The 27,644-nt window shown below is 37.7% G+C and overlaps 1 protein-coding gene and 1 pseudogene across 3 annotated transcripts; both read left to right on the top strand.

The window, feature by feature from the left end:
- On the top strand, nt 1–27,644 carry Tmf1 (TATA element modulatory factor 1). 3 transcript variants are annotated; one of them, XM_027428937.2, is made up of 17 exons: nt 3–263; nt 2,218–3,425; nt 5,272–5,375; nt 6,562–6,688; nt 8,341–8,446; nt 9,482–9,624; nt 10,381–10,547; nt 11,019–11,175; nt 14,258–14,350; nt 14,740–14,896; nt 18,221–18,413; nt 19,458–19,527; nt 19,736–19,828; nt 21,617–21,718; nt 21,977–22,129; nt 23,303–23,428; nt 24,429–27,644. In XM_027428937.2, exons 1-17 carry the CDS (start codon nt 122–124, stop codon nt 24,570–24,572), a joined length of 3,285 nt encoding a protein of 1,094 aa, XP_027284738.1. In that variant the 5' UTR covers nt 3–121; the 3' UTR covers nt 24,573–27,644. The 3 variants fall into 3 exon arrangements, with proteins under 3 accessions (XP_035304449.1, XP_027284738.1, XP_035304448.1); XM_035448557.1 differs by having other exon boundaries at nt 2,389–3,425; XM_035448558.1 differs by lacking the exons at nt 21,617–21,718; nt 21,977–22,129; nt 23,303–23,428; nt 24,429–27,644 and adding an exon at nt 20,537–20,587 and having other exon boundaries at nt 1–263.
- LOC113834812 lies at nt 16,627–16,734 on the top strand (annotated as a pseudogene).

Raw genomic sequence — 27,644 nt, forward strand, 5'->3', positions numbered from 1 at the left:
CGCATGCGCAGTGGGTTCGGGCTCAGCTGTGCGGGAGGCCGTGAGCGGCCGCGGGAGGCGGTGGGCCCTGGCCACCGCTGAGGCCGCCGGAGCCGGCCGGAGCCGGCACTGACGAGGGGCCATGAGTTGGTTCAACGCCTCGCAGTTGTCCAGCTTCGCCAAGCAGGCCCTCTCTCAGGCCCAGAAGTCCATCGACAGGGTTCTGGACATCCAGGAGGAGGAGCCGAGCGCCTGGGCAGAGGCCATCCCGTACGGCGAGCCGGGTAAGCGGGTCCCAGGGAGTCGTTCCTGCTCGCCGTCAGACCCCAGCCCCGCGGCCCGCCCGCCTCGGCCCCCGGTGCGGGCCCTGCTGACCTCGGGTGTCAGATCACAGTGTGGTCCAGGCCCCCAGGCTCTTCCTGCAGGGTCCTTAGCACAGCCGCCGATCCCCTAATTTCTGCGCGTCTTCCGCAGTTTGCATCCTAGGTCCGAACTCTGTAAATTCACGGAGTCAGGGAGCTCCGTGGGTAGCACTTAATGAACACTTCATGCTTGGTGGCACAGACTTTACAGAAAGCTTCCTCGTCTTCAAAACAGCCCGAGTCAGGACTGACAATACCCGTTTTCTACGGAAGAGCTAAACGAAACCCAGAATGTATAAGTAACTTGTTCCAGGTGAGGCACAGAATGTACTGGAGATAGTACCAGGGGACTGTGTGCTTGCGCCAAGAGTTCCCAAGTGTAACTACTTTTCTGCAGAACTAGGTCTTTCAGATTGGCTGAAATTGCTCTTTCGAGGGTTCAGTTACTTGTGTCTTTAAGTCTGAGAGGTTCTTGAGCGTTTTACTTGTGTAGCAAAGTACACAGGAGTACAAACCTTTGGATGGAAAAAGAACTTGATCACTATCTGTTTTCTGGTTTTAACTGTACATTGTTAAAGACTCGGGGCCCAAGTTTGAACCATTGATATCTTAGTCTATGTGTATATGTAGGTATGTCATGATCTTACCTCTTTCCGTGTGTTACATGACCTTGCCATTGAGTAATACACCTTGCTTTTTGTGGTTGGACCCTGGAGTTGCTAACCTTGAGATCAAATAAGTTTTAAATATAAAGATACTCATTTCCCCCCTAAAATCTGAGGCATGAATAGTGCTGTATAATTTATTTCTAAGGGCAGGTTATCTGGAATGGAGACAAGTTTTCATAAATGCTATGAAAACTTGGTCACTGGTTGTGTATTGGATTACAGAACGACATAGGTCTGAAGAATGGGATAGTTTAGGTGAATGTAAGATAACCACATGGCATTCATGTAGATAACTAGCTAACTTGTAGACCTAATCTAGCTAGCAGACCTAATCTTGCTTTAACCTTTTTTTCTGTTTTTCATACATTGGACAAATCTGTAATACATTGAACAAATACTGTTCCCAACTCAGAGTTTCCCCAACACATCAATTCCAGGTAGTTTTGGAATCTTTATTAAAGGGTAGACTTTGTTAAAAAGGCTTCTTGGCTTTTTAAAAACATCGCAGGTAATAACCTACAACAACTTCTAATTGCACACAATTTTGGTGATTTCTTTTGTCTACTTTTTAATTTTTGACAAAAATTTTTAAGAAATTCTTGGGGTCTGAAGAGAGGGGAACTTGCAGACTGGTCATTAAGTACATAAAAGTGAGTTTATTCACTAGAACTTAGTGTTCACACCAGTTTAATTGTGATTTTCAAAAAAGAATGTCTCCACTCTCAGGTTGGTTTTGAGTGTTGTCTGTTTAGCTTATAATCAAGTTTTATTATCTACAAGAATAAAATGATTGTGTGGCTAAATAGTGCTGTGACTACATGTGGCCTGTTAGTGAAGATTTAAACTGTTTTTGTGAGATGAGTCACATACCTGGAATGGGCTATAAAACCTGTATCATTACTTTAAATATGTTCTCAAAGGGAAATAACATACTTGCTTTGTCTAGGCAAAGCCAAGCCTGGTCTTATACTTGTTCATAGACCCTCTCAGGTCAGCACACACTGGTTGTTATTCTGTTGGGCCCAAAGTTAACCTGGAACCTGGAAACTGATTAGTGATGCTATAAGCAAAGAGTTTAACTGCTCCAAGATATAGTATGTATTTCATAGGTTTTCTTTTCTCTAACATGAAACCTCTGATGGTGATTGAAATATTAATGCTAGGTGTTTTCTTTAATTAATTTATTTATTTATTTATTTTTGTCAAAGGAATAAGTCCCCCTGTGAGTGGAGGATGGGATACTTCAACCTGGGGACTAAACTCAAGCACTGAACCTCAGAGTCCACCAACAGCCTCTCCTAAAGCAATTACAAAGCCAGTTCGAAGGACTGTAGTAGATGAATCTGAAAGTTTCTTCAGTGCCTTTCTCTCTCCATCAGATATCCAGACCATTCAGAAGAGTCCAGTGGTATCAAAACCTCCAGTTAAATCACAGAGGCCAGAAGAAGAAGTGAAAAGCAGTTTACATGAATCATCATCCCCTGGCCAGTCCAGAACTTCTGAAACAGCCGAGTCAGAAGTGAGAGAGACTGTGTGTGAACCAGGAGAAACTCAGGCTGTGGGTCCTCCTTCATCTATACCTGAAGACAAGCATGGAGAAACTGCTACTAAAGAGTCTGAGGTGAAGGTGCCCACTGTGCAACTGAAAGCTTCTCAAAATATAGCTCATGTAAACACAACAACAGAAGATGTATCTACCACATCCGCCCCATCTCTCACAGCAGAAACTAAGGATATGGCTTTGGAAACTAAGGAACAAAAGCATGAAGACAGACAAAGCAATACACCATCTCCTCCTGTTAGCTCCTTCTCATCGGGCACTTCTACCACCAGTGATATTGAAGTTTTAGATCATGAGAGTGTAATAAGTGAGAGCTCAGCTAGTTCAAGGCAAGAGACTTCAGATGCAAAGTCAAGTCTTCACCTCATGCAGACATCATTTCAGCTGCTCACTGCATCTGCTTGTCCTGAGTATGGCCGCTTAGATGAGTTCCAAAAGCTCAACGAGAGTTGTTGCTCATCGGATGCTTTTGAAAGAATAGACTCGTTTAGTGTGCAGTCTCTAGATAGCCGGAGTGTAAGCGAAATCAACTCAGATGATGAACTGCCAGGCAAGGGCTATGCTTTAGTGCCTATAGTAGTGAATTCTTCAACCCCAAAGACTAAAGTAGCAGAATCCACTGAAGAAAAAGCTCAAGAAGAGGAAGGAAACGAAACGTTAATTGCACCTTCTGAAGAAGCAGAATTAGAGGAAAGTGGCCGGAGTGCTACCCCTGTTAATTGTGAACAGCCAGATATGTTGGCTTCTCCTACGCCAGCAAATGAAGGGCATCCTGCTTCTGGACCAGCTGCTGAGCAATGTGAAGCTGCTGAAAGTCAGCCGGAAGCACCGCCCGAGAAAGAAGATGTTTGCAAGGTAACTACAAAGTTTGGGTTTGAGGTGTGGCAGTGATGAAAACATTTACTGGATGTGTGATAAAAGTAGATCTCAAGCCTGGCGTTGGTGGCGCACGCCTTTAATCCCAGCACTCGGGAGGCAGAGGCAGGCGGATCCCTGTGAGTTCGAGGCCAGCCTGGTCTCCAGAGCGAGTGCCAGGATAGGCTCCAAAGCTACACAGAGAAACCCTGTCTCGAAAAACAAAAACAAAAACAAACAAACAAACAAAAAAAGAAGTGGATCTCTGGTCATTTAATTGTGGCGTAAGGACCTTAAAATGAATAATTATTTGTATTAAAGTATTTGAAATGTCTGCAAAGCAACTATGGTAGAATAAGTAGATATTATAAAAAAGCCCAACATTTCCATTTTACATCTTTACTGTTGAATCCTCATCACTTTAAAATTCCTTTATGCGCTGTTCATTCTTATGTTAGTTTGCAGAGTACTGTTTATGTCACATATCATAACTCTTCTGACATAGACATGTTAAGTCAACCCGAATGTTACTATTTTTCCTTATATCAAAATGTTTTGCATATACATACTATTTATGGGAAATTTTAGATTTTGTCTAAAAATGAATACTTTATATAAATACTAGTGATGCTTTCCTGTGATTAATATTCTAATGTTGGTGATTTCATTGATGTAACTAGTATACTTCTTACAGTGTGTGGGCTTGGTTTCCCCTTGTTATTTTTGATATCTGCTGTTATAGCTGTCTTACATAAATGAGAAAAGAAAATGTTCAGGGAGCAAAAGTAAAACTTAGGAATGACAAATGACTTCTCCCTAATACATAAAATGAAAATGGTGTCAATTCTTTAATGTTAAATCAGAGTTTGGTTTTTCCTGATTCTTAGAAATTAAATGGGAGCTGACATCTTTAATAGGCTTCTCAAATGTATATATAACATACGTGGAGAAATGTACTGTAAGTGCTCTGTTTTGCCTTGCCTGCCTTTTTTAGGAGCAGCAGATTCTGTTTCTTGGGTTTAATATTATTCAGGAGCATAGTGCTGTGCTATAGTTTTGAATGAATGGTAGCAACTATGGAGTACATGCTGATACTGTGAATCCCTGAAAGCCAGCACTAGTTACTGTTCGTGTTTTCAGTGTCTTAATGAAGGCAAATGACTTTTAGTTTGCTCTGATTCAGACAAGATGCTTTTGAAGGTGGAAAGGTACCCTTTCTCCCTTTACAGATTAGCTTATCACTGCTTTAGCAAGACCTAAGGGATGAGATTCAGAGAATTAGTTCTTTTTAGCTTTGTACTGATACATCCTGGAAAATTCAAATGACTTGTTTATAGGTTTTTCAGAGTATTTTTATTTTTTAAGCACAGTGGATAATAGTAAAAAAAAATGTTTGACTTAAAGAATAATAAGAATACAGAGGAATATCTAGCTACTACTAAATGAAAATCTGAAACACTACCAGATAGATGTTTGACCTTTAAAAAAAAGAAAATTATCTATCTTCCTTAGTGGCTATACAAATAAATTATCCTAAGTTTTTTTGTTAGAAACAAACTGCTTTAAATCTTCTTATGCATATCACCTAGTATATTCACCATTGCTTCCTCTAAGGTATACCTAGACGTGGAATTTTCTGCACCCTCAGATAGGTAGCTGATCAGCTAGTACTGCCTAATTGTTTTGTATGTACTCCTACCGGTTATGTGCTTAGCTGATGTGTGCTCTCCTGACCTCAGCATTGGTTTTTGATTTGTGAATGGCTTACCCTTATATCTCTTTGCCTGCATAACAAAGGAACTTTTCAGAGTCAAATGATTGACTTGTGGTTGTTCTCTTTACCCAGACACTTGACTTTCTGAATGAGAAACTGGAGAAGAGGGAAGCTCAGTTGTTGTCTCTTAGTAAAGAAAAAGCACTTCTAGAGGAAGCTTATGATAACTTGAAGGAGTAAGTATTGAAAGCACGTGAGTGATTTTACACAGCTGTGCAAGTCAGTGTACTTTGATATTTTGAAATTAAAGTGTTTTACAATCTGGAGCTGGAGAGATGGCTTAGTGGTTAAGAACACTTGCTGCTTTTGCAGAGGACCTGTGTTTGGTTCCCAGCATCCTCATAACTCCAAGGGTACCAGGGTCATATGTGGTATTTGTACATACATGCAGACACTCAGTAAATAAATCTTTACAAAATGTTTTGCAGTTAATAGTCACTGAAAATTACATAGTGTTCTAGTTATTACCATATTTAAGGATTTTTTTTCTCAAATTATCTTTATCATATTATCTCTGGCATTGAAAAATGTTTCATAAAAATACATTCATGTGTATTTCTCCTTTTTTTTTTTGTATTAGAGATTTAAAACATATATTCAGTGAAAATTGAAATCCTGTAGTTAAAAACGTTGAATTGGTTTACTTTGAGATGACTGAGGAATTGTATCAGAAAAGATTCATTGAAACATTTGCTTTTGTCTTAGTTTTGTACATCTAATATTGGTGGTATTTTCATCAGTGGGTTTTGTTTGAGATGTTAATTTATAGGGCTGAGGATACGGGTCTGTGGTAGAACATTTTTTTGGCATGCACAACCCTGTATTCAATCCTGAGCAACACCAATAGATGCATAAAGTAAGTTTAGTAGTTTTTCTTTGAAAAAGTAATCGGCTAGCTAGGTATTGTGGCACACATCTACAATGGAAGCAGAGGCAGGGATGAGTTAGAGAGGCCACTTGCACTATATAGTAGGACCTGGTTTTAAAACAGAGGGCTGGAGAGATGACTCATAGGTTAAGAGCACTGGCTGCTCTATCAGAGGTCTTGAGTTCAATTCCCAGCAACCACATGATGGCTCACAACCATCTGTAATGAGATCTGGTGCCCTCTTCTGGCCTGCAGGGATACATGCAGGTAGAACACTGTATACATAATAAATAAATAAATATTTAAAAAAAGAGCTATAAAAAAAAACAGAATAAAAGTTATGAGACCTCACACAGTTCTATTTTAATATGCTATATATTGGAGAAAATGCCATTTGCGTTTTGGGAACAGACCTCAGTATCCCTGGACTGTATAAACAGTGTCTTCATTCTCATGTATTTTTTTTTTTTCATTCTCATGTATTTTGAATCTAGTGAAATGTTCAGAGTAAAAGAAGAAAGTAGTAACATTTCTTCCCTGAAGGATGAATTTACCCAAAGAATTGCAGAAGCAGAAAAGAAAGTTCAACTAGCCTGCAAAGAGAGAGATGCTGCTAAGAAGGTAATTTAAATTAAACTCTATAGAACTCCATGAATGAACTTATATTTTGATATTAGAAAAATTAAATATCAAAAACATATGTAGTATATTAATAAGAAAATTATAGATATTTGTTTTATTAAAATTGGTAGATTTTGATACTTTAAAGAAATGTAGGAACTGGAGAGTTGACCCAGTAGACTTTGAAATACCTGTGGAGCAAACATGAGGACCTGAATTTGAATCTCCAGAACCCATGTAAAAGCCAGACATAATGGCATGTGTCTGTAGCCCCAGTGCTGGGGCCAAGGGCGGATAGGTAGATCCTTAAACAGCACAGTAGCCATCCAGTCAGCCTTGACAAATTGATGAGCTCCAGGTTCAGACCATGACTCAAAAAATAATGTGGAGCAGTAATCAGGGAAGCCACCTGAAGTCTATTGTGTCTTCCATAGTCATGCACGCACACACATTTTCTTTAAATGGACATTTGTATAGTTTATGAATGAATCATTGCAAGATATATAGCAAAGATCATTAAGATAACTAAAAATGATAATTCCATCAGAATGAATTACAGTGAAACCTAAATGGTGCTGTGTACATTTTAAAAAGTAATCATTAGTCCCATGGATTATTTTCCGACCACTTCAAACATTTATGAATTAAAGATGTAGTTTATAGGTAATGGAAAATATCTGTCTTTTGGCATATGTAATAGTGACTTGTTCTAACATTTCTCATCTTTGATGCTGTTGGCATTTAGGCTAATTCTGCTATTCTATTTGTTGTGGGATGCTTAGCAGCGTCCCTGGCTCCTCCGTGTCATTGTAGTAGTGCCCTCCCTGTGTAGTTGCTGAGATTGCCAAATGCTTTTGGGTGCAAAGCCGTACCTGTTCAGAAGCTGTTGTTATGGTGCTCCCAGTCTAGAGCACTTACAGATTCCATTGCTAACAACTATGATTGTTAATTACTGTACAAGTCCTAACTGTTACTAATAACTTAGTGTATGCATGTAATTTTTTGAGGTTGGGTTGCTTTCCCACCTTATTCCTATTTTTTAATCTCTTACATTTTAATTTTGTGTGTAGGTGTGAGGGTGTGTGTGGGCCTGTGCAGGTGCACTTGCTTGGCACACTAAATCACACTTGCAAAGATCTGTGGATCCTGAGTATAGGTCATCAAGCTTGGTGCCCTTAACCACCAAGCCATCTCACAGGACTCCTGTCCAGCTCCCTGACTAATGTCAGTGGTAATTTATTGTTTTTTCTGTTAGCTCTTACACAGTGTCTCATAATTCTACCTGCTTGGTTGCTTTAATTAGCTAGCTCATTTCAGACATTGGCAGTAACTTGAGAATCTTAACCAACAACCCTCCTCCTGTCCTATACTGCTGTGTTGTCCGAAGTGTAACCTAGAGAGATACTGAAGGAAAGTATAGGAAGTTATTTTCCTCACATTTCCATATTAAAACTTGCTTATATAACTGTAGGCTTTTATGTGGTATTCAAAGCTGTTTCTTTGTCTTAGTTAACTAGGTAAGTGGGTTGACTCAACTGACAGATTTATTATGGGAATGTGATTATGGGTGGCTTCTTCAAATGGAAAAGCTGAGAAAAACATACCTAGAATGAAAATAATTCTTTATGGTAACCATAGTTTTTTTAAATTAGGAAGTGAAAACCATGAAAGAAGAACTTGCCACTAGATTGAATAGTAGTCAGACTGCAGACCTCTTGAAGGAGAAAGAAGAACAGATTCAAGGGTTAATGGAAGAAGGTGAGTATTCTGCTGATTCTTAAAAATAGTTTAAGAAAAGAAATATATGCTGTGTAGGTTTTTGTTTTAAAACTTTCGAAAAACAAGTCAGAATTTGTGCTTGAAATGAAAGACCCCATCATTTAAACAAAGATATCTGAAGGTTATAATTCAGGATCTATAAGGTCTCTGCATCCTTGGTTTGAGTATAGTGAGCTATGGTTTTAGCATTTGATGACTTCCTTTTACTGTATTTGTATTTTGACTTTTTAAATTATTCAGCTGTTTTGTTTTGTCCCTTTAATCTTGGAGGTCTAGCTTTTCTTCAGTGTGTCTCTACACTGTTAAGCACAGTTGAGATCATATATTCCATGTGCGGCTTTCTTGATATGTCACTGTCCTAGTAAATGTGTTGTATATCATCATTACTGGTGGCTGTCTAAAGTCCATTATATGGGGATATTGCAATTATTTTAAGATTTATTAGTGTTTGATCTTTTATTTTTAAAATGTTCATATTATATAACTTAAGTCATTGAATATAAATGTGTTTTAGAGCATGTGTAGAATTTGAGGACAATTGGAAGCATTCACTTCACTTGAAATTAACATTTACCCCAACTTTTTTTTAACTTACATAAGAATTCTTTTGAATAGTGAGTATATTGTATATTATTTGATACAATACTAGATATGGCATACTTTAGGCAAGAGGAAACACAGTTACATAGACAATTTTAAAATATAGCTGTACAGGTACACACCTGTCATCCCAGTATTAGGAGGTTGAGATAGTAGGATCCTGAATTTGAAGTTAGAGATCAAATGAAGACTGTTAGTATCTTGTTTCCTAGCATCCTTTCAAATGATAATTTTGATAATCATTGATAATTCCTGTTCAGGTAAATTTTAACACTGGAGTTTAAAACTTTTTATGGCATAAAAAGAAAAACTTATGTATGCTACTGGTTAGACAAAGCTTTCTATGAAGGTTCTCAAACAACCATTGTTCTTTGCATTTGTGCTTTTTTAATTTTTTTTTTTTTTTACAATCAGGAGAAAAACTTTCAAAACAGCAGCTGCATAATTCTAACATCATTAAGAAATTAAGAACGAAAGACAAAGACAATGAAAATGTCATTGCAAAGCTGAATAGAAAAGCTAAGGAGCTGGAAGAGGAATTACAACATTTAAGACAGGTGACTAGCAGTCAGTGTTCTTTGTATGTGTATTGTTTAAGAATAATAACTTCCTGTTATTGGCCATGGCTTGTGGAGCATTCTGCATGACTTAATGGGAGTTCCTGCAAGAAAAGGGTTTTATTATCTGGGTGGTGGTGGCGCATGCCTTTAATCCCAGCACTCAGGAGGCAGACGCAGGCAGATCTCTGTGAGTTCGAGACCAGCCTGATCTTCAAGAGCTAGTTCTGGGACAGCAGCCTCCAAAGCCACAGAGAAACCCTGTCTCGAAAAAACAAAAAAAAACAAACAAATAAAAAAAAAGGTTTATTTAGTCTAATAGATAAATGAATAGCTAATATGTTATCTAACATCCTGATGACCAGATACTTGACATGACCAACTTGAAGGAGAAGAGGTTTCCTTAGACTCAAGATTTCAGAGGATGAGATTTCATTGTAGTAGGAAGGTGTGACAGAGGGCTTGTTATGTGGCGCAAGTGTGTGGCTGTTTGTTACATGGTGCCAACCAAGTAGAGAGAGGTGAGGCTGGAAGTGGGGGCTGAGCTAACCCTGAAGGCCTGTTCTCCAGTGATCTGTTTCCTCCAGCCAAAGGTTCCAAAGCTTTTCAAAATACCACCAGCCGAGCACATGTTCAGACACATGCACTGATGGGCCAATTTCCTGTTCAAGCTATAGCTGGTATTAAGAAATTCCTGGCGTTACCTACCATGGCATCATTTATTGAAAAGTGTTTCTTGTCTTTTTGATAACATAGGTCCTTGATGGCAAAGAAGAAGTTGAGAAACAACATAGAGAAAATATTAAAAAACTAAATTCTGTGGTAGAACGCCAAGAGAAAGATCTTGGCCGACTTCAGGTAGACTTGGATGAACTTGAAGAAAAGAGCCGAAGTACTCAGGCTGCCCTAGATAGTGCATACAGGTATGAAATATGCAGTGTGTTTCTAATCTGGTATTACAGTAGAAGGTTGAGGAATTCCCTTTTCTTTATTTTTAAAAATTATTTTGTATGTGTTGTATTTTGCCTGCGAGCATATCTGTGTGCCACATGCCCAAGGAGGCCAGATGAGGTTGTTGGATCCTTAGAACTGTAGTTTCAGCAGTTGTCAGCTGCCATGTGGGTGCCAGTAATTGAACTTAGGTCCTCCAGGAGAATGGTTAGTGCTCTTATAAATACTGAGACATTTCCAGCTCTTTTCCATTATCTGATTGAGCGAGTTTGTTTTGTTATTAGACAAAGCAAGTCCAGCAGAGTCCTAATAATGACTAGTGTTATTATAAGGTATGCTTGCTGTTATTTTGAGATTTCTGGTGCATTGCATTAGTGTGGGTAAGTGTTTACTTTTGCATTGATCTATTAATAAATAAAAAAATATCAATCTACTTTTGAAAGAGAACTTACTGATCTTCACAAAGCTAATGCTGCTAAGGACAGTGAGGTGCAGGAAGCTGCTTTGAGGCGTGAGATGAAGGCTAAGGAAGAACTCTCTGCGACACTGGAGAAGGCTCAGGAAGAAGCCCGTCAGCAGCAAGAGGCATTAGTGCTTCAGGTAGGCAGTGAGTGGTTAAAGCCACCTTTTATGGATTAGTGCATGTTTTTGCAAAATGAAACAGTTCACTAGCAAATGTGAATCTGTTCTTACATGAGGTACATCTGGTAGGCTTCTATGATTATGTTACTGATACTCGTAGAGTACTGGATTGTACAAACCTTACTTGTGTGTTTTTTAAATTGTCCTTAGTGCAGCAGTTCTCAACCTGTGGGCCAGTAGCAACATTAAAGTTATGAAGTAGCAACGAAAATAATTTTATGGTTGGGAGTCACCACGACATGAAGAACTGTACTGAAGGATCACAGCATTGGAAAGGTTGAGAACCATTGCCTTAGTGTGGTGCACATACCATGCCATTATTGTTTGGTTTTCTCAGAGTTTCATACATATTTGTAAGTATATAGTGGGGGATGTAGCTCACTGATAAAGCCTCTGCCTCCTATATGCAGAGGGCCCAGTACTGCCAGAGGAAGGAGAATTTTATGAAACTAGATATCCTGTTGCCAGGGTAATGTATATGCATATAATTAAAACATACAGTTTCATGAGACTACATTATATTATGCAGTTGACTCTTGAACATGTTTGAACATTTCTGGCAATTCATGAGCCTGATGAAGGAAGAAGTAAAGTTTGGCATACATTATTTTCAAAGTCATCAAATATTGCTGGATGGTCGTGGTACATGTTTTTACTCCCAGCACTCAGGAGGCAGAGGCAGGTGGAAGTCTGTGAGTTTGAGACCAGCCTGGTCTGGGAAACCCTATCTTGAAAAATTAAAAAATCATCAAATATTGAACATCCGAGATATTTACACCATTTGGCCATCGTTAATGATGCTATGATGATACTGCTTCTGTAAATATTCATTGCACTTTGTTTTGTTTGTTTTTTTTCAGTGCTGGGGGTCTGACCAGGGCCTTTTTTGTGCTAGGCAAGTGCTCCTCCTGAGCTACAGCTGCATTCCACACTAGGTCTTATGTAGACGGATGTCTGGTTTCCCCAGTACTGTTAAAAAGCCAGAAACAGAAAAAAGTTAGCAACATCAATTAACTTTTGGTTTTGTTTTACATTTTTGGTGGATAAATTACTTACAGATGAAAGTATAACAAAATTCAATCAGACAGCATTTGCTTCTAAGTTGTCCTGTCTTATTGCTCTTCTTTGTGTGAACATAAACCACTTTATATCAGTGTTTGGCTTATCTTTTCAGTGTTTCAATTATAAATACAGAAAGTACATATGTCTGCTTTTTAATAATTTCACCCAGGCACATTTGTGTCTCCTTGACTTTTCTTATATTAAAGACTACAACTTCTATTGTTTTACAACATGCTTTATGTACTTATTCGACTGTTCTTATAGTTTTGGCTAGGAACCTTGTCATTAACAGTTGAGCCATCTCTCAGACTATTCTGATGTTGTGTAATAGTAGAACTTAGAGTTTTAGTTTTATGCCACTTGGCTATGTAATTTTCAGCTATATTTGATGGTTTTGGATTGTTTTCAATGTTTTGCTGTTGTAAATCATGTCATGTTCCATATGTCCACGTATTTCTGCCACCCTGACAAGAAAATATACACATTAGTGGGCTGAGGCTGAGCATTGGTGGCGCAAGCCTTTAATCCCAGCACTCGGGAGGCAGAGGCAGGCAGATCTCTGTGAGTTCAAGGCCAGCCTGGTCTCCAGAGCGAGTGCCAGGATAGGCTCCAAAGCTACACAGAGAAACCCTGTCTCGAAAAACCAAAAATAAATAAATAAACAGACAGACAGACAGATAGATAGATAGATAGATAGATAAATTAGTGGGCTGATGAGATGACTCAGCAGTTAGGAGTACATACTGCTCTTACAGACACAGGTTTGGTTCCCAGATTGCACATGGCAGTTTATAACTGCCCATAATTCTAGTTCCAGGTGGTCCAGTGACTTCTTCTGACTTCCATGGCCTCTTGTACACATGTAGTACACATGCATACACTTACACAGAGACATATGCCAATTTTGAAAAATTCTTTCAAATTAAAAGTACATTACAGTAATAAAGAAAAATAGAGGGAGTAAGGAATAGAGTATGGGACTGTCATTCTTAAAACCACTATGCTGTGTAAGGTTTGATCATTTTGTATGTTACTTTGTTAATATTATCTCTATCTAGTTTTTTTCTTATAATTGATAACTATAGATATTATAGTCTTTTCATTTAGGATGAATAAATATTTTATGCATTGATTATAATTTTTAATGCTTATGTTCATGTATCAATATTTGAAAACAAATTACAATACTGATGGCTATTTAGAGTTCTGGTTTCATTTTGTTGTTGCCAGGCTTGCTAATGCTGCAGGGCAAGTCTGTATGCTCCATAGAGTGAGTCTTCAGGACTACAATAACCAGCTAGAGGCCTGACAGCATTTTCTGATTATTTAAATATGATTTAAATAGGAGACAGTTACAAAGTGTGCGACTATATATGAGTAGTACCTTCTTCCTTGTTTGTGTTCTGAAACAGTGTCTAGCCATGTTATTCAAGTGACCCTTAACTCTTGTCTCAGTTTCTCCCTAATAGCTGTGACTGCAAGTACACACCGTCACACTCTGCTAACACTTTTCTCCTTTAATTTTAGGTTTTTGGTGTTCAGATAGGGCCTACTGTGTAGCTCAGATCTTTCTGGAACACTGTGTAGACAAGGCTGGCCTGGAACTTGCTCACACTGAAATCACAGGTGTTGCCACCACACCTAGTTTAGTGCCTAGGCTTTATTTATTTACTTACTTATAGCTCATCTAGTTCTTACCACACCCTGTGTTGTGGCAAATGTTTATGCATAAATAATCTCCTCTCTATTATATGTCAGGACTATACATATTTGCATGCTTTTCTTTGGCTAACAGAGTGCTTTCTTAGATAAATATATTTATAGCTCTGAATATATTTATAGCTCTGGCATTGCTTAAGGAGTGGGATGTGAGTTCATTGTTTAGTGTGAAGTGTCATACATAAAAGGTTAATACAAATGTCATCAGCAGGAAGTTACAGCCAGTGTTCTGACAATAGGAGTGTTATTTGTCTTGTAGGTGGGGGACCTTAGACTAGCACTGCAACGGGCAGAGCAAACTGCTGCGAGGAAAGAGGATTATTTACGCCATGAGATCAGTGAACTTCAGCAGGTATTGTCACAGCTTTCCTAAGCGTGAGGTCAAGAATGTGTCTTCTTGAAGTAACATGATCATTCACTGGGCTAATATTCCTCAATTGAAAGCATTCCTATTATAAATGCTATTGATGTATGTTCATAGCTTATGGGAACCAAAGTAATCCCCTTAAAGAAATGAAAAAGGGAAATCTCTAATTTTGCTTTAAAGGAAGTAATTTTATCATGATAGATTTGTTGTATATTCATTATCTATCATATATATATGTATGTATAGTAAAAAAGCTAATAACTTTCTCCTGGAAAAACTTTCTGAAGTTTAGGTTTTCTGGTGTTTTTAGTGTTTTTTTTTTTTTGTTTGTTTGTTTCTGTCAGTGGTAATAATGTGAGCATTTTTTGATTTAGAGACTCCAAGAAGCAGAGAATCGAAACCAAGAACTGAGTCAAAGTGTTTCATCAACAACAAGACCATTGCTCCGACAGATAGAAAATTTACAGGCAACTCTAGGCTCTCAGACTTCATCGTGGGAGATGCTAGAGAAGAATCTTTCTGACAGGCTTGGTAATCTCTTTAGTATTTTATGTTTGATGCAGGAGAGTTTTTGTCTTGTGTATAGAAGTAGGATAGTGGTATGACATTGAAATTCATCTGATCTCACAGTGACATTTGGTGTCTAACATGTATAGATTTGTTTCCCCCTTTTTCATGTTTATATTAATACCTCAATAATGACTCTTCTAAATTAGTTTTCCTTACACACTGTCAGATATTTTACTGCTTGCTGTTTCATTTATTGTGTGTGTGTTTGTGTGTGCAAGTATTTGTGAAAATTTATGTGCACATACTAAGTGCATGTGTGTGGAGGCCAGAGGTTGATATCTGGAGTCTTCATCAGTTTCTTCTCCACCTTATTTTTTTCCCCTGAACCTGGAGCTGACTGATTTGGCTAGATCGGCTGGCTGGCGAGTTGCATGCATCCTTCTGTGTCTGCCTGCCTAGCTGTGGGATTACACACACTCCTGCACCTGACTTTTTTATGGTGCTGGGACTCTTGAGTCCTGTGCACTTGGCTAAGCTGTCTCCCTGGTCCTGGTTCTTTCACTTCTTTTTATAGATGACTGACAAATCTCTTCCTCGTCCCTCATCCATTGGTACATCTGACCCGTTTCTAGCTTGTCTGTGAGAATGTAAGCAATGGGGGTCAGATACAATTCCAGATAGTGTAGAATTCCAGAAGCAGGGGCAAGTCTGAAGAGGATCAAGATGAAATCATACAAGAGAGATATGATGAAGTCTTAAGACTGCATACTCTGCTTCCTAATAGATACTCCTTGAGCTACTTCTCTCTGCTCTTACTAAAGAAAACAATGTCAAGGTGTTGCTCTGTAGTCGTAGGCAGGTGGTATGTGTATATACTGGATATCCAGAAGCTAACAGACTCATGAAAAATTCATGCATGATTTCTGGTTCTTAAAAATCCTATGTGTAGCTTGGAAGATTGTAACACGAAAAATAAAAACCCAGAGATCGATGTTGGGATTCAAGCTGATGGTCAGATAAGCAAAGAAGCCAGCCACTAGCTCTTACCACTACCTCAAACTGAGAGGGTGAGCCTGGCTCCACAAATCCGCGGAGTACAATGCTCTCTCCGCATGACACCCTCCGCTTCTTCCTTTAATAATTCCCTAGTGCTGGGATTAAAAGCATGTGATCCCAAGTGCTGAGATCACCTTTGTGTGAGCTGTTTCTCTTTAGGACTGGATCAATTTCATGTAGCTCAGTGTGGTCTTGAACTAACGAGACCTATCTGCCTGTCTGCTGAGTCCTGGGATTAAAGGTGTATGCTACCACCCCTAGCTCTATGGCTAGCTAATATGGCTCCTGGGATTAAAGGTATATATCACCACTGCCTGACCTTTATGGCTGTGGTTAGCTTTGCATTCTGAACCCTCAGGTAAGCTTTTTAAAATCATAAATAAGTGTCACCACAGGAGATACCATGCTCTAGTGACAAAGCATAGGAGTGAAGGTCAGGAGATAAGGGTTGGTGTAGTATTGTGTTTGTATTTTCACTTAGCAGCAAGTCACTTACTTTACTCCACATTCTGTCTTTGAGTGACAGTCATGGGGTGGCAAAGTAGATTCTTGGCTTTCAAGTGGTATTTAGTGGACCATTGGAAGCCTTTGGGGATGCTGTTTTGTTGAGAGAGAAGCTCAATAAATATGTTTAGGGTTCCTCCAGGTTGCCCTAATGCAAACAGGGCCTCCTGAAATGCACATAGAAGTTATCACTCCAAAATGTTGAGTTCAGTTCAGGGCAGTTTCCCTGTTCTGTTAATTTAACTTTGGGACATTAAAATTGCCTGAGAAGACTATTTATAGACCTGTAGTCTACACAAATAAATAAAAAAGTTTTTAAAAAGTCATTAATGCTTTGAACTTTTGTCTTTTGATAGTCTCTGGAATGTCTGTTTCTATAGTTTGTTTAACCACTGGCTTGGGGAAGGATATCTTGGCTGGTTCCAGGTTTTGACTATTATGGAAAAAGCTGTTGTAAATGTTCCTGTTCAGGAGTGTGTGTGGGTATAAATTTTAATGTATCTGGAAGAAGGACCAAATACGCAGTCACTGGGCCATGTGGACATTCTTGTTTAACTTCAGAGAAAATGCTGAACTGTTTTCACAGTAGCTACACCAGTGGGAGTAATCAAGTTGAGTCACAGCCTTGATAGCTTTTTGGGTTGTCCCTGGTTTGTTAATTAAGTCATTTATTTATTTGTTTACCATTCGGAAATTCTTTTTTTTTTTTTAAAGATTTTATTTATTATGTTTACAACATTTTGCTTCCATGTATATCTGCACACCAGAGGAGGGCAACAGATCTCATAATGGATGGTTGTGAGCCACAACATGTGGTTGCTGGGAATTGAACTCAGGACCTCTGGAAGAGCCGTCGGTGCTCTTAACCTCTGAGCCATCTCTCCAGCCCCATTCAAAAATTCTTATATCTCGTAATTTTAGTTTTCATTTCCCTAGTGACAACTGATGTTGAGCATCATTTTGTGTGTTTATTTTCCACTTACCCACCTTCAAAATGAACTATCTGTTCATAGGTTTTTGCTTATATATTTTTTTTTACTCAAGTGTATATATTTTTCACTTTTGAGAGTTCTATTTATATTCTAAGCACTAAACCTACATGTGTAACTTACATTTATTTTCTTCCAGTTTGTAGCTTGCCCTGTCTTTTTATTTAAAATTGAATAAAGACAGGGTCTCATATAGCCCAGGCTGACCTCAAACTCTCTAGGTAGCCAAGGATAGCCTTGAACTCCTGATTCTCCTGTCTTTATCACTGAGTCTTGGGATTATGGATGTGTACCACCACCCTTGGCTTATGCAGTGCTGGGGATGAATCCATGGCCTCATGCATGTTATGCATGTAAACAACCAGCTAAGCTACATCCCTAGCCTGTTTGTCCTTTCATCCTCTTAACCTACAGCAAAAGTTTAACATTTCAACGTACTCCATTTTATTGATCTGCCTTTCTGAGCTCATGTTTTTGGTGTCAAGCCAAAGAAATCTTTACCTGATCCAAGATTTTGAAGATTTTCTTTGGAGTCTCATTTTGACTTAATTTTCACATAGGATATTTTGCACCTTTTCTGTGAATATTGGGTTGCTCATTTGTTGATTCGCTATCCTGTTACACTCTGAGGTAAAAATGTAACTTGCGCACTAACTAATGTTGGCTTGCTGATCTCGGTTGGTAGTCCTGTCTTAGTCTGCAAATTTGAATCATTAGAAGTTTGAAGTCAGAACCAGCCTGGTGTCCAGTCTTTCCCTGGCTTATGTGTGAATGACTTTTCTTCCTCCATAATTAGGTGAGTCACAGACTTTGTTGGCTGCAGCAGTTGAAAGAGAACGAGCAGCTACAGAAGAACTCCTGGCCAACAAAATCCAGATGTCTTCGGTGGAGTCACAGAATGCCCTCTTACGACAGGAAAACAGTAGACTTCAGGCCCAGCTAGAGTCAGAGAAAAATAAACTAAGAAAACTGGAAGATGAAAATAATCGGTGAGTATATTTATGTGGCATTCTCTGTGGTTCCATGGCATTTTAAATCACTGTCAGAAAGTATGTTTGTTGGGTTTTGGCTTCATTGCATTGAGAACTAAAAGTGAATACCTTGCAGTATTTAAAGTCAGGGTCATTAATGACATGCATTAAACTAGTGCTAGGATCCATTGCACTTCTTTTGAAGTGATATGCTATGTTCTATATGTATTTATATTTTTTCAAGAGAAAGTATTTGTCCCATTTGTGTGTGTGTGTGTGTGTGTGTGTGTGTGTGTGTGTGTGTGTGTGTGTGTGTTTTAAACTCTAATGGCACCAGCTGAAAGGAAGGAAGGAGGGAACGAATTGTGACTGTCCATGGAAATTGTTTTTATAGCAGTCTGAAGTCACATGATATAAAATCATTCATCTGAAATTACATAAGGTTATAATGAGTGTTTTCACCCTTGACTTCCAAAGAAAATTTACTGTTAAGAAAGTAGTTAGTTGCCGGGCAATAGTGGTGCATGCCTTTAATCCCAGCACTTGGGAGGCAGAGGCTGTCGGATCTCTGTGAGTTTGAGACCAGCCTGGTCTACAAGAGCTAGTTCCACGACAGCCTCCAAAGCCACAGAGAAGCCCTGTCTTAAAAAACCAAACCAAAACAACAACAAACCCAAGAAAGCAGTTAGTTAAGTAACAATGAAGTGTCTGGACTTCTATAAGCATTTCTTAGAAACCCTGCTTTTTTTTTTTTTTTTTTTGCCACATTTGAACTTGGAATGGTGGATCTTCAAATTACTGTTTAAATGTCTCATTTTAAATCTCAGAGTACTGGTAAACAGAAAAAAAAGAAAACGGGGGAAAAAGCAGAACTTTTCACTTGAGCTTTAACTGATAGAGTGAAGTCTCAGTGACCTGGGTCAGTCAGTTGGAAAGTCTTTGATGCTGAGCTGCTGATAAAATGACTGCTAAATATGTAACTGGAGTTTTACAAGTGGAGAGTTTTTAATAGTCTGTACTGTACCGTCACCTTCTTTGTTTTAATTCCCTCTGGTTTACTAGGTACCAGGTTGAATTAGAAAACCTAAAAGATGACTATGTAAGAACACTTGAAGAGACAAGGAAAGAAAAGGTATTTCTCATTGTATTCATTCCCCAAGGGCTTGCATAGAGATGGATGGGGATGGCAGCAAACTGCTGAGGAGATAAGATGGGTGATATGGAACCTTGTCTTTGGTGAAATGGCAGCTTGTCTTTACACTCTGAGCTTTGCAGTTGACTCATTATGGTGCCATGAGCTAGTGTCTCAAAAACTATGTAACTATATCTCTCTCCATTAGACACTGTTGTGCAGTCAGTTAGAAATGGAGAAAATGAAAGTTGAACAAGAAAGGAAGAAAGCCATTTTCACTCAAGAAGCAATAAAAGAAAAGGTACTGAATTATATTGTTTTGAATTGATTTGTGTACCTAAACTGTTGGGGTGACCATGGATTGTTCTGTGGTTTAGTTGTGCTAATATGTTAAGTCTGTGTCAGTGTGTGTGTTTTCTGCTGTCTACTTCCCTCCCTTCCCCCAAACCCGATGTCTAAAATTACTATACTGGTAAGTTGTGGTAGCATTGTCAGTGTTCCATGTAGAACAGATCTGAAGTCATTTGAGTGCATTCACATTGGTCTGTGATTGGCTTTGAATTATAGATACTTTTTACACTTTCAAATGAATTTTGTGATTTCTCACTGAAACTAATGTAGTAAATGGCCCATAGGCAACTTCAGAATAGAATTGGCTTGTTCTCTTTGTGACTAGTAAATGTAGTGAGGCTGCTTTGTTTTTTGTTTTTTTTTTTATTTTTTAATCTTTTTTTGCATGTGTATGTGTCTGGTGAGCATGAATATGTATATGCATATGTGCAGGTGCATCTGTGTCCACATGCATGTGGAGGCCCAAAGTTGACACTGGGTGTTTTCCTTGATTATTCTCTACTTTGTTTTATTGAGGCAAGTCTCTTGCTGAACCTGGAGCTAGCTGATTGTGCCTAGTCTAACTAGCTAAGCTTGCCTCAGGAATCCTGTCTCTGCCTCCTGAGTGCTGGGATTAGAGGCAGCCACCACACTTGCCTGGCTTTTCTTTGGGTTCTAGGGATCTGAACTGTGGTCTCCATGCTTTATTCACTAAGCCACCTCCTTTGCTCCTAAAGGTAATTTTTATAAAATGTGTTTCCTATACTTGAAGTATTGTAGCATACTGAAAGTTAGCATAATATGTTAAAATAGTACACAAAAATGAAAATTACCTTTTAAATGTATTTGGGTTTTTTTAATTTTAGTTTTATTTCATTTGTATGGATGTTTGTCTGCACGTATATCTGTGTACCCATGCATGCAGTGGTCCTTGGAAGCCATGAGAGGGTGTCAGATTCCCTGAAACAAGTTACAGGAGTTGTGAGTCACTATGTTCCTACTTGGAATTGAGCCAAGGCTCATAACTGCTGAGCCATCTCTGCAGCCCCCAAGTATTTTGTTATTTTTGTTTTTAGTACACAAATAAAATGGGTAAGTCAGAAATTTCAGCAAGTTTGAAAGTAATTGACAATATGTTACATAGTAGTTAGCTTCTGCAGGCATTTCAACCAAAGCTTTCTCATTTCCTTAAAAAAAGTAAACCTGGCTAATTGTGTTATAAATGCAACAATGCAGGCTTTTAATTTTAATTAATTTTTTTTTATTATGAGTAGTTTAGTGTGTGTGTGTGTTCTCGAATCCCGTGATGTATGTGGGGAGGTCAGAAAAAATAACATGCTAGAGTTGTTTCTGTCTTATTACTGTGTGAGTCCTAGGATGGAACTCAGGTCAGGCGTGGTAGCAAGCATCTTTCCCTGCTTAACCATCTTGCCAGCTCAGCCCTTAATTTTTAAATGCTTTTAATACTTCTTTTTCTTTTTTATTTAAATTAGAAACAAGCTTATTTTATATGTCAATTCCAATTCTGTCTCCCTCCCCTCATCCCCTCCTCCCCACTGACACCCCTATTCCATCCTCTTTCTGCTCCCCAGGGAGGGTGAGGCACTTTTTATACTTCTAAGACTTACCTTTGAGAAATTGTATTTATAACATTTTATGGAGAAATTTAATATCTTTGTTTTCATTAATTCTAGAAAAATTTTTTGCTTCCCTTATTTTTCGATTCTCAGTCTTAAAGATTTATTTTTTTCTCCCTAAGGACCACAGACAGTTTTCTGTTTCTAGTACTCCCACCATTTCACGTTCAAGTTCTATAAGTGGAGTAGATACAGCAGGGCTACAGACATCTTTCCTGTCTCAGGTAATGGCTTATTTCTTACATGTGCTTAGTTCTTACCTTGAGTTCCCTTGGTAAGGGAACGTGCAGTGTCAGGCTGCACCATGACCTTGTTAGAGGAATTTATCAGAATGTCGTGCTAATTGAAGTAAAGAAATGCAGATGGTTTTCTGCTTTTGAGAAACTCAGACATTTCAAAACCAGAATTAATAGGATCTTTGTTTGAACTTGATAATGTGATATAACATGATAATTGTCTGTGTGTGTTCTTTAACGGAATAGGATGAGTCTCATGACCATTCATTTGGGCCAATGTCTACATCAGCCAGTGGAAGCAATCTTTATGAAGCTGTAAGGATGGGAGCAGGATCGAGCATTATTGAAAATCTGCAGTCTCAACTAAAGCTGAGGGAAGGAGAAATTAGTCATTTACAGGTATTGGAAAAAATTAAGTATGTTGTAGATGCCTATGAGATATTGTGTCCTAGTAAATAGTAGCCTTCATTTCCACTTGAATTCTGAGCACACTGGAAAATAAGATGAATTGTTGACATATAAAACCCAAGTGTATCACATATAGAAATGATACAAGCTAGAACCAAATGAGCCTCCTAACTAACTGACTGCCAGAATTAGGCAGATTTTTCTGCTGTCTTAGGAAATGCTGGGTGCCATGGCCTGCCCAGAGAGGACCTAGGGACATCTGAGAGCAGTGATAGCCCACTCCTTCCCAGTATCTTTTTACAACGAGAAAAAAGGAGGTGCTAAACCAGCGTGCTTGCTTTATTTTTCCCATATGCCACAGGAAACATCTCTCTTAAGTTCCTCACTGCAAGGAATGAGTCAAATAAAAGAGACCTACACATAAAAGAAACAACAATAGGAGGGAGCTGTAATAATTATTGCTTATGGACTAAGAATCAGTATTTTTTTTAGCTTTTGATGTTAAACTTACACACTCAAAATGAATAACTCTTCCTATTCTCATTTGAATAATTATGCAGGGGGTTGATGTGTACTGATGGGTATAGCCCAGAGTGCTGTCCTTGAGAGTCCTGCTTAGTTTCTTGGGTAGTGGTGAAAGCTCTTAGTGACACAACCTACATTGTTGGGAGGGACAGCATTAAAATATGTTTTCATTCTGTTGCCTTTTTCTAGTAACTTAGAATAATGGAAATGTGTGTTGTTTTCTTAGATTAGAGAAAAATGTGGTTGCATTTTTCAGACATTGTAATTTCTTCACTTCTTTCTTGCATAGTGAACCCTATAAATAACTTCTAAAAAAGTTGGGGCCCTTTCTCCCCACTACTCAGCATTATATGTTGACATGTTTTTCTTCAAAAATGATACTCTAGGGGCTGGAGAGATGGCTCAGCGGTTAAGAGCACTGACTGTTCTTCCAGTGGTCCTGAGTTCAATTCCCAGCAACCACATGGTGGCTCACAACCACCTTGAATGAGATCTGGTGCCCTCTGCTGGCACACAGGCAGAAGACATAATAAATAAATAAAATCTTAAAAAAAAAGTGGTACACTAAATGTTTTTGTTAGTGAGGGTATTAAACAAGATATATTTTTATTGAAACCATTTGGTGCTTATGTTTCTCAGCTAGAAATTAGCAATCTAGAAAAAACTCGATCCATAATGTCTGAAGAGCTAGTTAAATTAACAAATCAAAATGATGAACTGGAGGAGAAAGTGAAAGAGATACCCAAGCTTCGAGTTCAACTCCGAGTAAGTATTCTTCACTTAATGATATATCTAAGATATTTTAATCCAGTTATTAAATATCATGTTTTTAGTTTATATAAAATGCATATGTATGACTTAGTAATTTCTCTGAAAATTAAGGAGTCAGTAGTTGAATAAAGAATGTTAAAGATGAGTCTTGATTGCTTGTGTTCTTACATATCTAGTATTTTCACAAAATGTTTAGTACTAATCAAAGAGAACAAGATTTTATTTGGACAATAGTTATTTAGGCAAACATGTATATTGCATGCTTTGTAATATTTGACCCAGTGTTTGTTTCATCATAATATTGTGACATAAAAATGTTAGGGCAAACACTTGTCTTGTGGGATAAATGCCAAGCAATACTTAAATTAGTCACGAAGACAAAAATCTCATCAAGGTACTTAAATTAATGGGAAGGAGGCTAATTAAGTCATATTTGGAGAGAATTATAGATTTAGTGGAGAAAAATGGTTGGGGTGTGTGTGTGTGTGTGTGTGTGTGTGTGTGTTTACATGTTTGCCTATATGGGATGTATGCTAGGAGGCCATAAGAATAAGAGGGTTCCTGCTTTATCACTCTCCATCCTGCTAGTCCCTTCAGACAAGAATCTCATTGAGCCTGGAGATTGCTGTTTTTTGGGTAGGCTGGCTGACTGGCCGCCACCAGCTCCAGTGAGCCTCTTCCCAGATCTGGGGTAATAGGCTGTGTAGCTTTTTATGTGAATGTTGGGAGTTGGAAGTGAGGTCCTTATGCTTGCTCAGTGAGTGCTCTGACCCACTGAGCTGTCTCCTCAGCCCTCCATGACCGTTTCCAACGAAGTTCCTCTTTTGGCTCTGTATTCCTAGATAGATTGGGTATAAGTTGAATTTTTTAAAAGGTAAGTTTAATGTTTTTAGAATTAATATTTTTGTTCAACTCATGATGCTTTTTCTATTGACTTGTAACAGCTGTAGATGATTGTATGGTCATTAAAAGATTATAAACAAATATTTTTTAGGATCTGGATCAAAGATATAACACTATTCTGCAGATGTATGGAGAAAAGGCAGAGGAAGCAGAGGAACTTCGCCTGGATCTTGAAGATGTGAAAAATATGTATAAAACTCAAATAGATGAACTTCTAAGACAAAGGCTCAGTTAACTTTGAAATCTGTATTCCCATCAAACTGAATGTAAACACTTAATATATAAATGCAGACTTCCAATAAATTCTTTTGTAGAGTTAGAAAATGAGATTTGCTGTAGAGTGTAAAAAACTTTTTTAAAAATTCTTTTATAGTATGTAGTTATATTTGCAGTTAAATTATTTTGTGCAATATTTGAATTTTATTTTTGAAGCTATTCTTTAAATTTTTCTAAAGCAGTTTTTTGTTTTGTTTTGTTTTGTGCCTTGAACAGCACAGAGATTTATTATTTTATCCATATGGCAATATGGCTAGGAAAGGAGATTACTGTTTTCATATTGTGAATATATAATTAATTGTATTATAGCTATAATTTATATGTGTTTGTACATATTGAGAGACTTACAGAGTAATGTTAACATTGAAACTTTGAAATCTTTCACACTGAAATCTTCAACTATTTCTTGAAAGTGTTTTCAGCATTCAAGTATAAAGGTTATTACATTTTTGTGACTACTAAATTATAAACTAAGATTTTCCTTTAAAAGCAGAAGTCACACTGACATGTCTAAAATTTAAAATATAATTTAAGCTTAAAAAATATTTCTGTTTTGAAATTTTATTCCATGTGGCTTTCACAATAAAGTGTGAACAAATGTGGATCCTTTTTTGGTACTTATCCAAGGAAAGCTATAAACATTCGATATTAGCTAGGCATAATTGAAAAGTGGGAAATTTTGCTTTCAATAAATTCTGATAGCATCAGTAGCAAGCAATTTTGACATATTTTACTACATTGTGAAATGAATCTAACATAATAAATCATTGACAAAATTTACTCTTAAAAATTAGTCAATTTACTTTTTAAAAACTACTTGTTTAAGTTTATACAGTTGTATTTGGGGGCATTAAAAATGAATGTCTTGACAGAATCTCCATAACAAAACAGAAAAGTTACAGGGGTACATTTAAATTGGAGATTTTATAATTTTGCGAGTTCAACATTTTCTTCTTAAGCCTCAACAAGCAAAAAATAACAAAAAGTTGTATAGAATGGCTTTAAAACATAGTTATGCCCTCTTCAAAATGTTACTTTTTTTAACTTACACCCCGTGTTAGTCATTGAGTCATGTCAGCTATTGGGTCTACTGTCATACGTGTGGATACCATGTTCTTTACTGACCCCAAAGTGAAGATGTCAGAGGTTAGCCACAAGTTCTTCCCTTTAACGTAAAGATGACTGTTGACTATCTTTCTGGATAGTCTATCTTGCTGGGTGGTAGCTTCCACTGTTTTAGGCATGCAGTGAGGGTCTTAAAACTGCCCTCCCCACATTGAGAAGATAGGATTTCAAATAAAAGTTAAGTTTTAGTTACATTTTAAACAGTACTTCAGGACACAGCTGTGAGTAGCCATCTTGCAGAATGGAGATTTTGGGAGGTGATTCAAGTGACCTTGTTTTGTTCCTTGTGTTCTGTCCACACAGTGCTGCTGTCATTCTGTCTCTGACTTATAGCATGAATAAATGTCCTGTTGGTGAAAGTCACCATCATAAAATTAAGTTTCTATATTTTAGTAGTAGTAGAACTCCTCTTAACTGTTCTCCAGCTTTAAAATGTTTAAGCCAGGTGGTGGTGGCACATGCCTTTAGTCCCAGCACTTGGGTGGCAGAGGCAGGTGGATCTCTGTGAGTTCAAGGCCAGCCTGGTATACAGATCGAGTTCCAGGCTGCACAGTGAGATCCTGCCTCAAAAAACAAAACAAAACAAAACAAAAAAGCTAGTAACAACAGAAAAACATTAACAACAACAAATCAGCTTTTAATATTCAGGGGCAGGATGATAAGTCTGACAGCAAAATTCTTGACAAGCATTTGAAATTGGTAGTTTGGGAAATGTAAAATACTTTTTAAACAAATAGTTTAAAAATGTGGCAGAGAAAAGACTTGGAAATTAAATTCTCCTGTATTAAACTCCAAATATTACAATATCAACATTAAATATTTTTCTTGGTCCTTATTAATAAAATTGAAATCTTAAAGTGTTTTCAACTTATTTACAAAATGATACACAACCATTCATATCTGTCACGTGGTCTGCTTCATCTACAAATTAATAGCTAATATTCAAGCTTCTTTTAATTTGACTAGTATATGTTTAGACCTTTCAATACACTTCAAGTTGATAAGGGGAACCGTTTAAATTTCTTGTAAACCAGTAGGTGGCTACTCTTTCATTAAATTTATTTGCTTGTATATCATTGAAAAGTCTCTACTCATATGCTAGTAGAATATTCTAGTGCATAAAATAGTTTGCAATTATATGCTTCCATTCTTGAGAAATAACAAAGATACTTTGAATTAAGAGTGAAAGAGGCATGGGCACCTGCTGGTATCAGATGCTGGTGGGTCTTAGAGACTGGTTGGAGAAGCTGCTGTGCTAGGCATCTTTTGGGAGCACTGTATAGCATTTAGCATGTAGAATGTACCAAGTACATGGTATGGTTTTTTGGTTTTGTTTTTGTTTTCTGAGGAAGGATCTCACTGTATCTTTGGAACCTGTCCTGGCACTTGCTCTGTAGACCAGGCTGGCTTCTAATACATAGAGATCCTTCTACCTCTGCCTTCCGAGTGCTGAGAGTAAAGGCATGTGCCACCACCACCTGCCTGAATTTCAGTTTTTATGGTTAATTAAATGAAAAGAATGTTCAGGAAGTATTTTCCTTCATCCCTCAATTATTTAATTAATTGGAAGTTTTATTTGAATGGTTATTAAAAGTACATTATGTGTAATATTTAAAAGAAAGCCTCCAGATTAGTGAGGAATGAGTGTAAATGCCTTATTTTACTACTGTTTGTTTAGTGTTATATACATGTATATTCTAGGGGGTCTTTTCTCATTTTCATTACAAAAAAGCTGATCCAATTTTCCTTATCCTTGGTCAGTTTAGAACTAAAAAAAAAAATCAGCTACATATATTGTAAAGGGCTAAAAATATGATTTAAAATATAGACTGATATTATTTTAATTACAAATGAAAGGTAATGTAAATAAGCATGGATCTGGTTTAAATAAAGATTTGAAAGTCTA

The sequence above is a fragment of the Cricetulus griseus genome, chromosome 8 (assembly GCF_003668045.3).
Source record: "Cricetulus griseus strain 17A/GY chromosome 8, alternate assembly CriGri-PICRH-1.0, whole genome shotgun sequence".
Taxonomy (NCBI): Eukaryota; Metazoa; Chordata; class Mammalia; order Rodentia; family Cricetidae; genus Cricetulus; species Cricetulus griseus.

What these genes read in the sequence shown, in the direction of transcription:
- Tmf1 (XM_027428937.2), top strand. Translation starts at nt 122, where the DNA reads ATGAGTTGGTTCAACGCCTCGCAGTTGTCCAGCTTCGCCAAGCAGGCC. An exon ending in CATCCCGTACGGCGAGCCGG is followed by an intron (nt 264 to 2,217) that starts GTAAGCGGGTCC and finishes TTTTTGTCAAAG; the next exon opens with GAATAAGTCCCCCTGTGAGT. An exon ending in AAGAAGCAATAAAAGAAAAG is followed by an intron (nt 19,829 to 21,616) that starts GTACTGAATTAT and finishes TTTCTCCCTAAG; the next exon opens with GACCACAGACAGTTTTCTGT.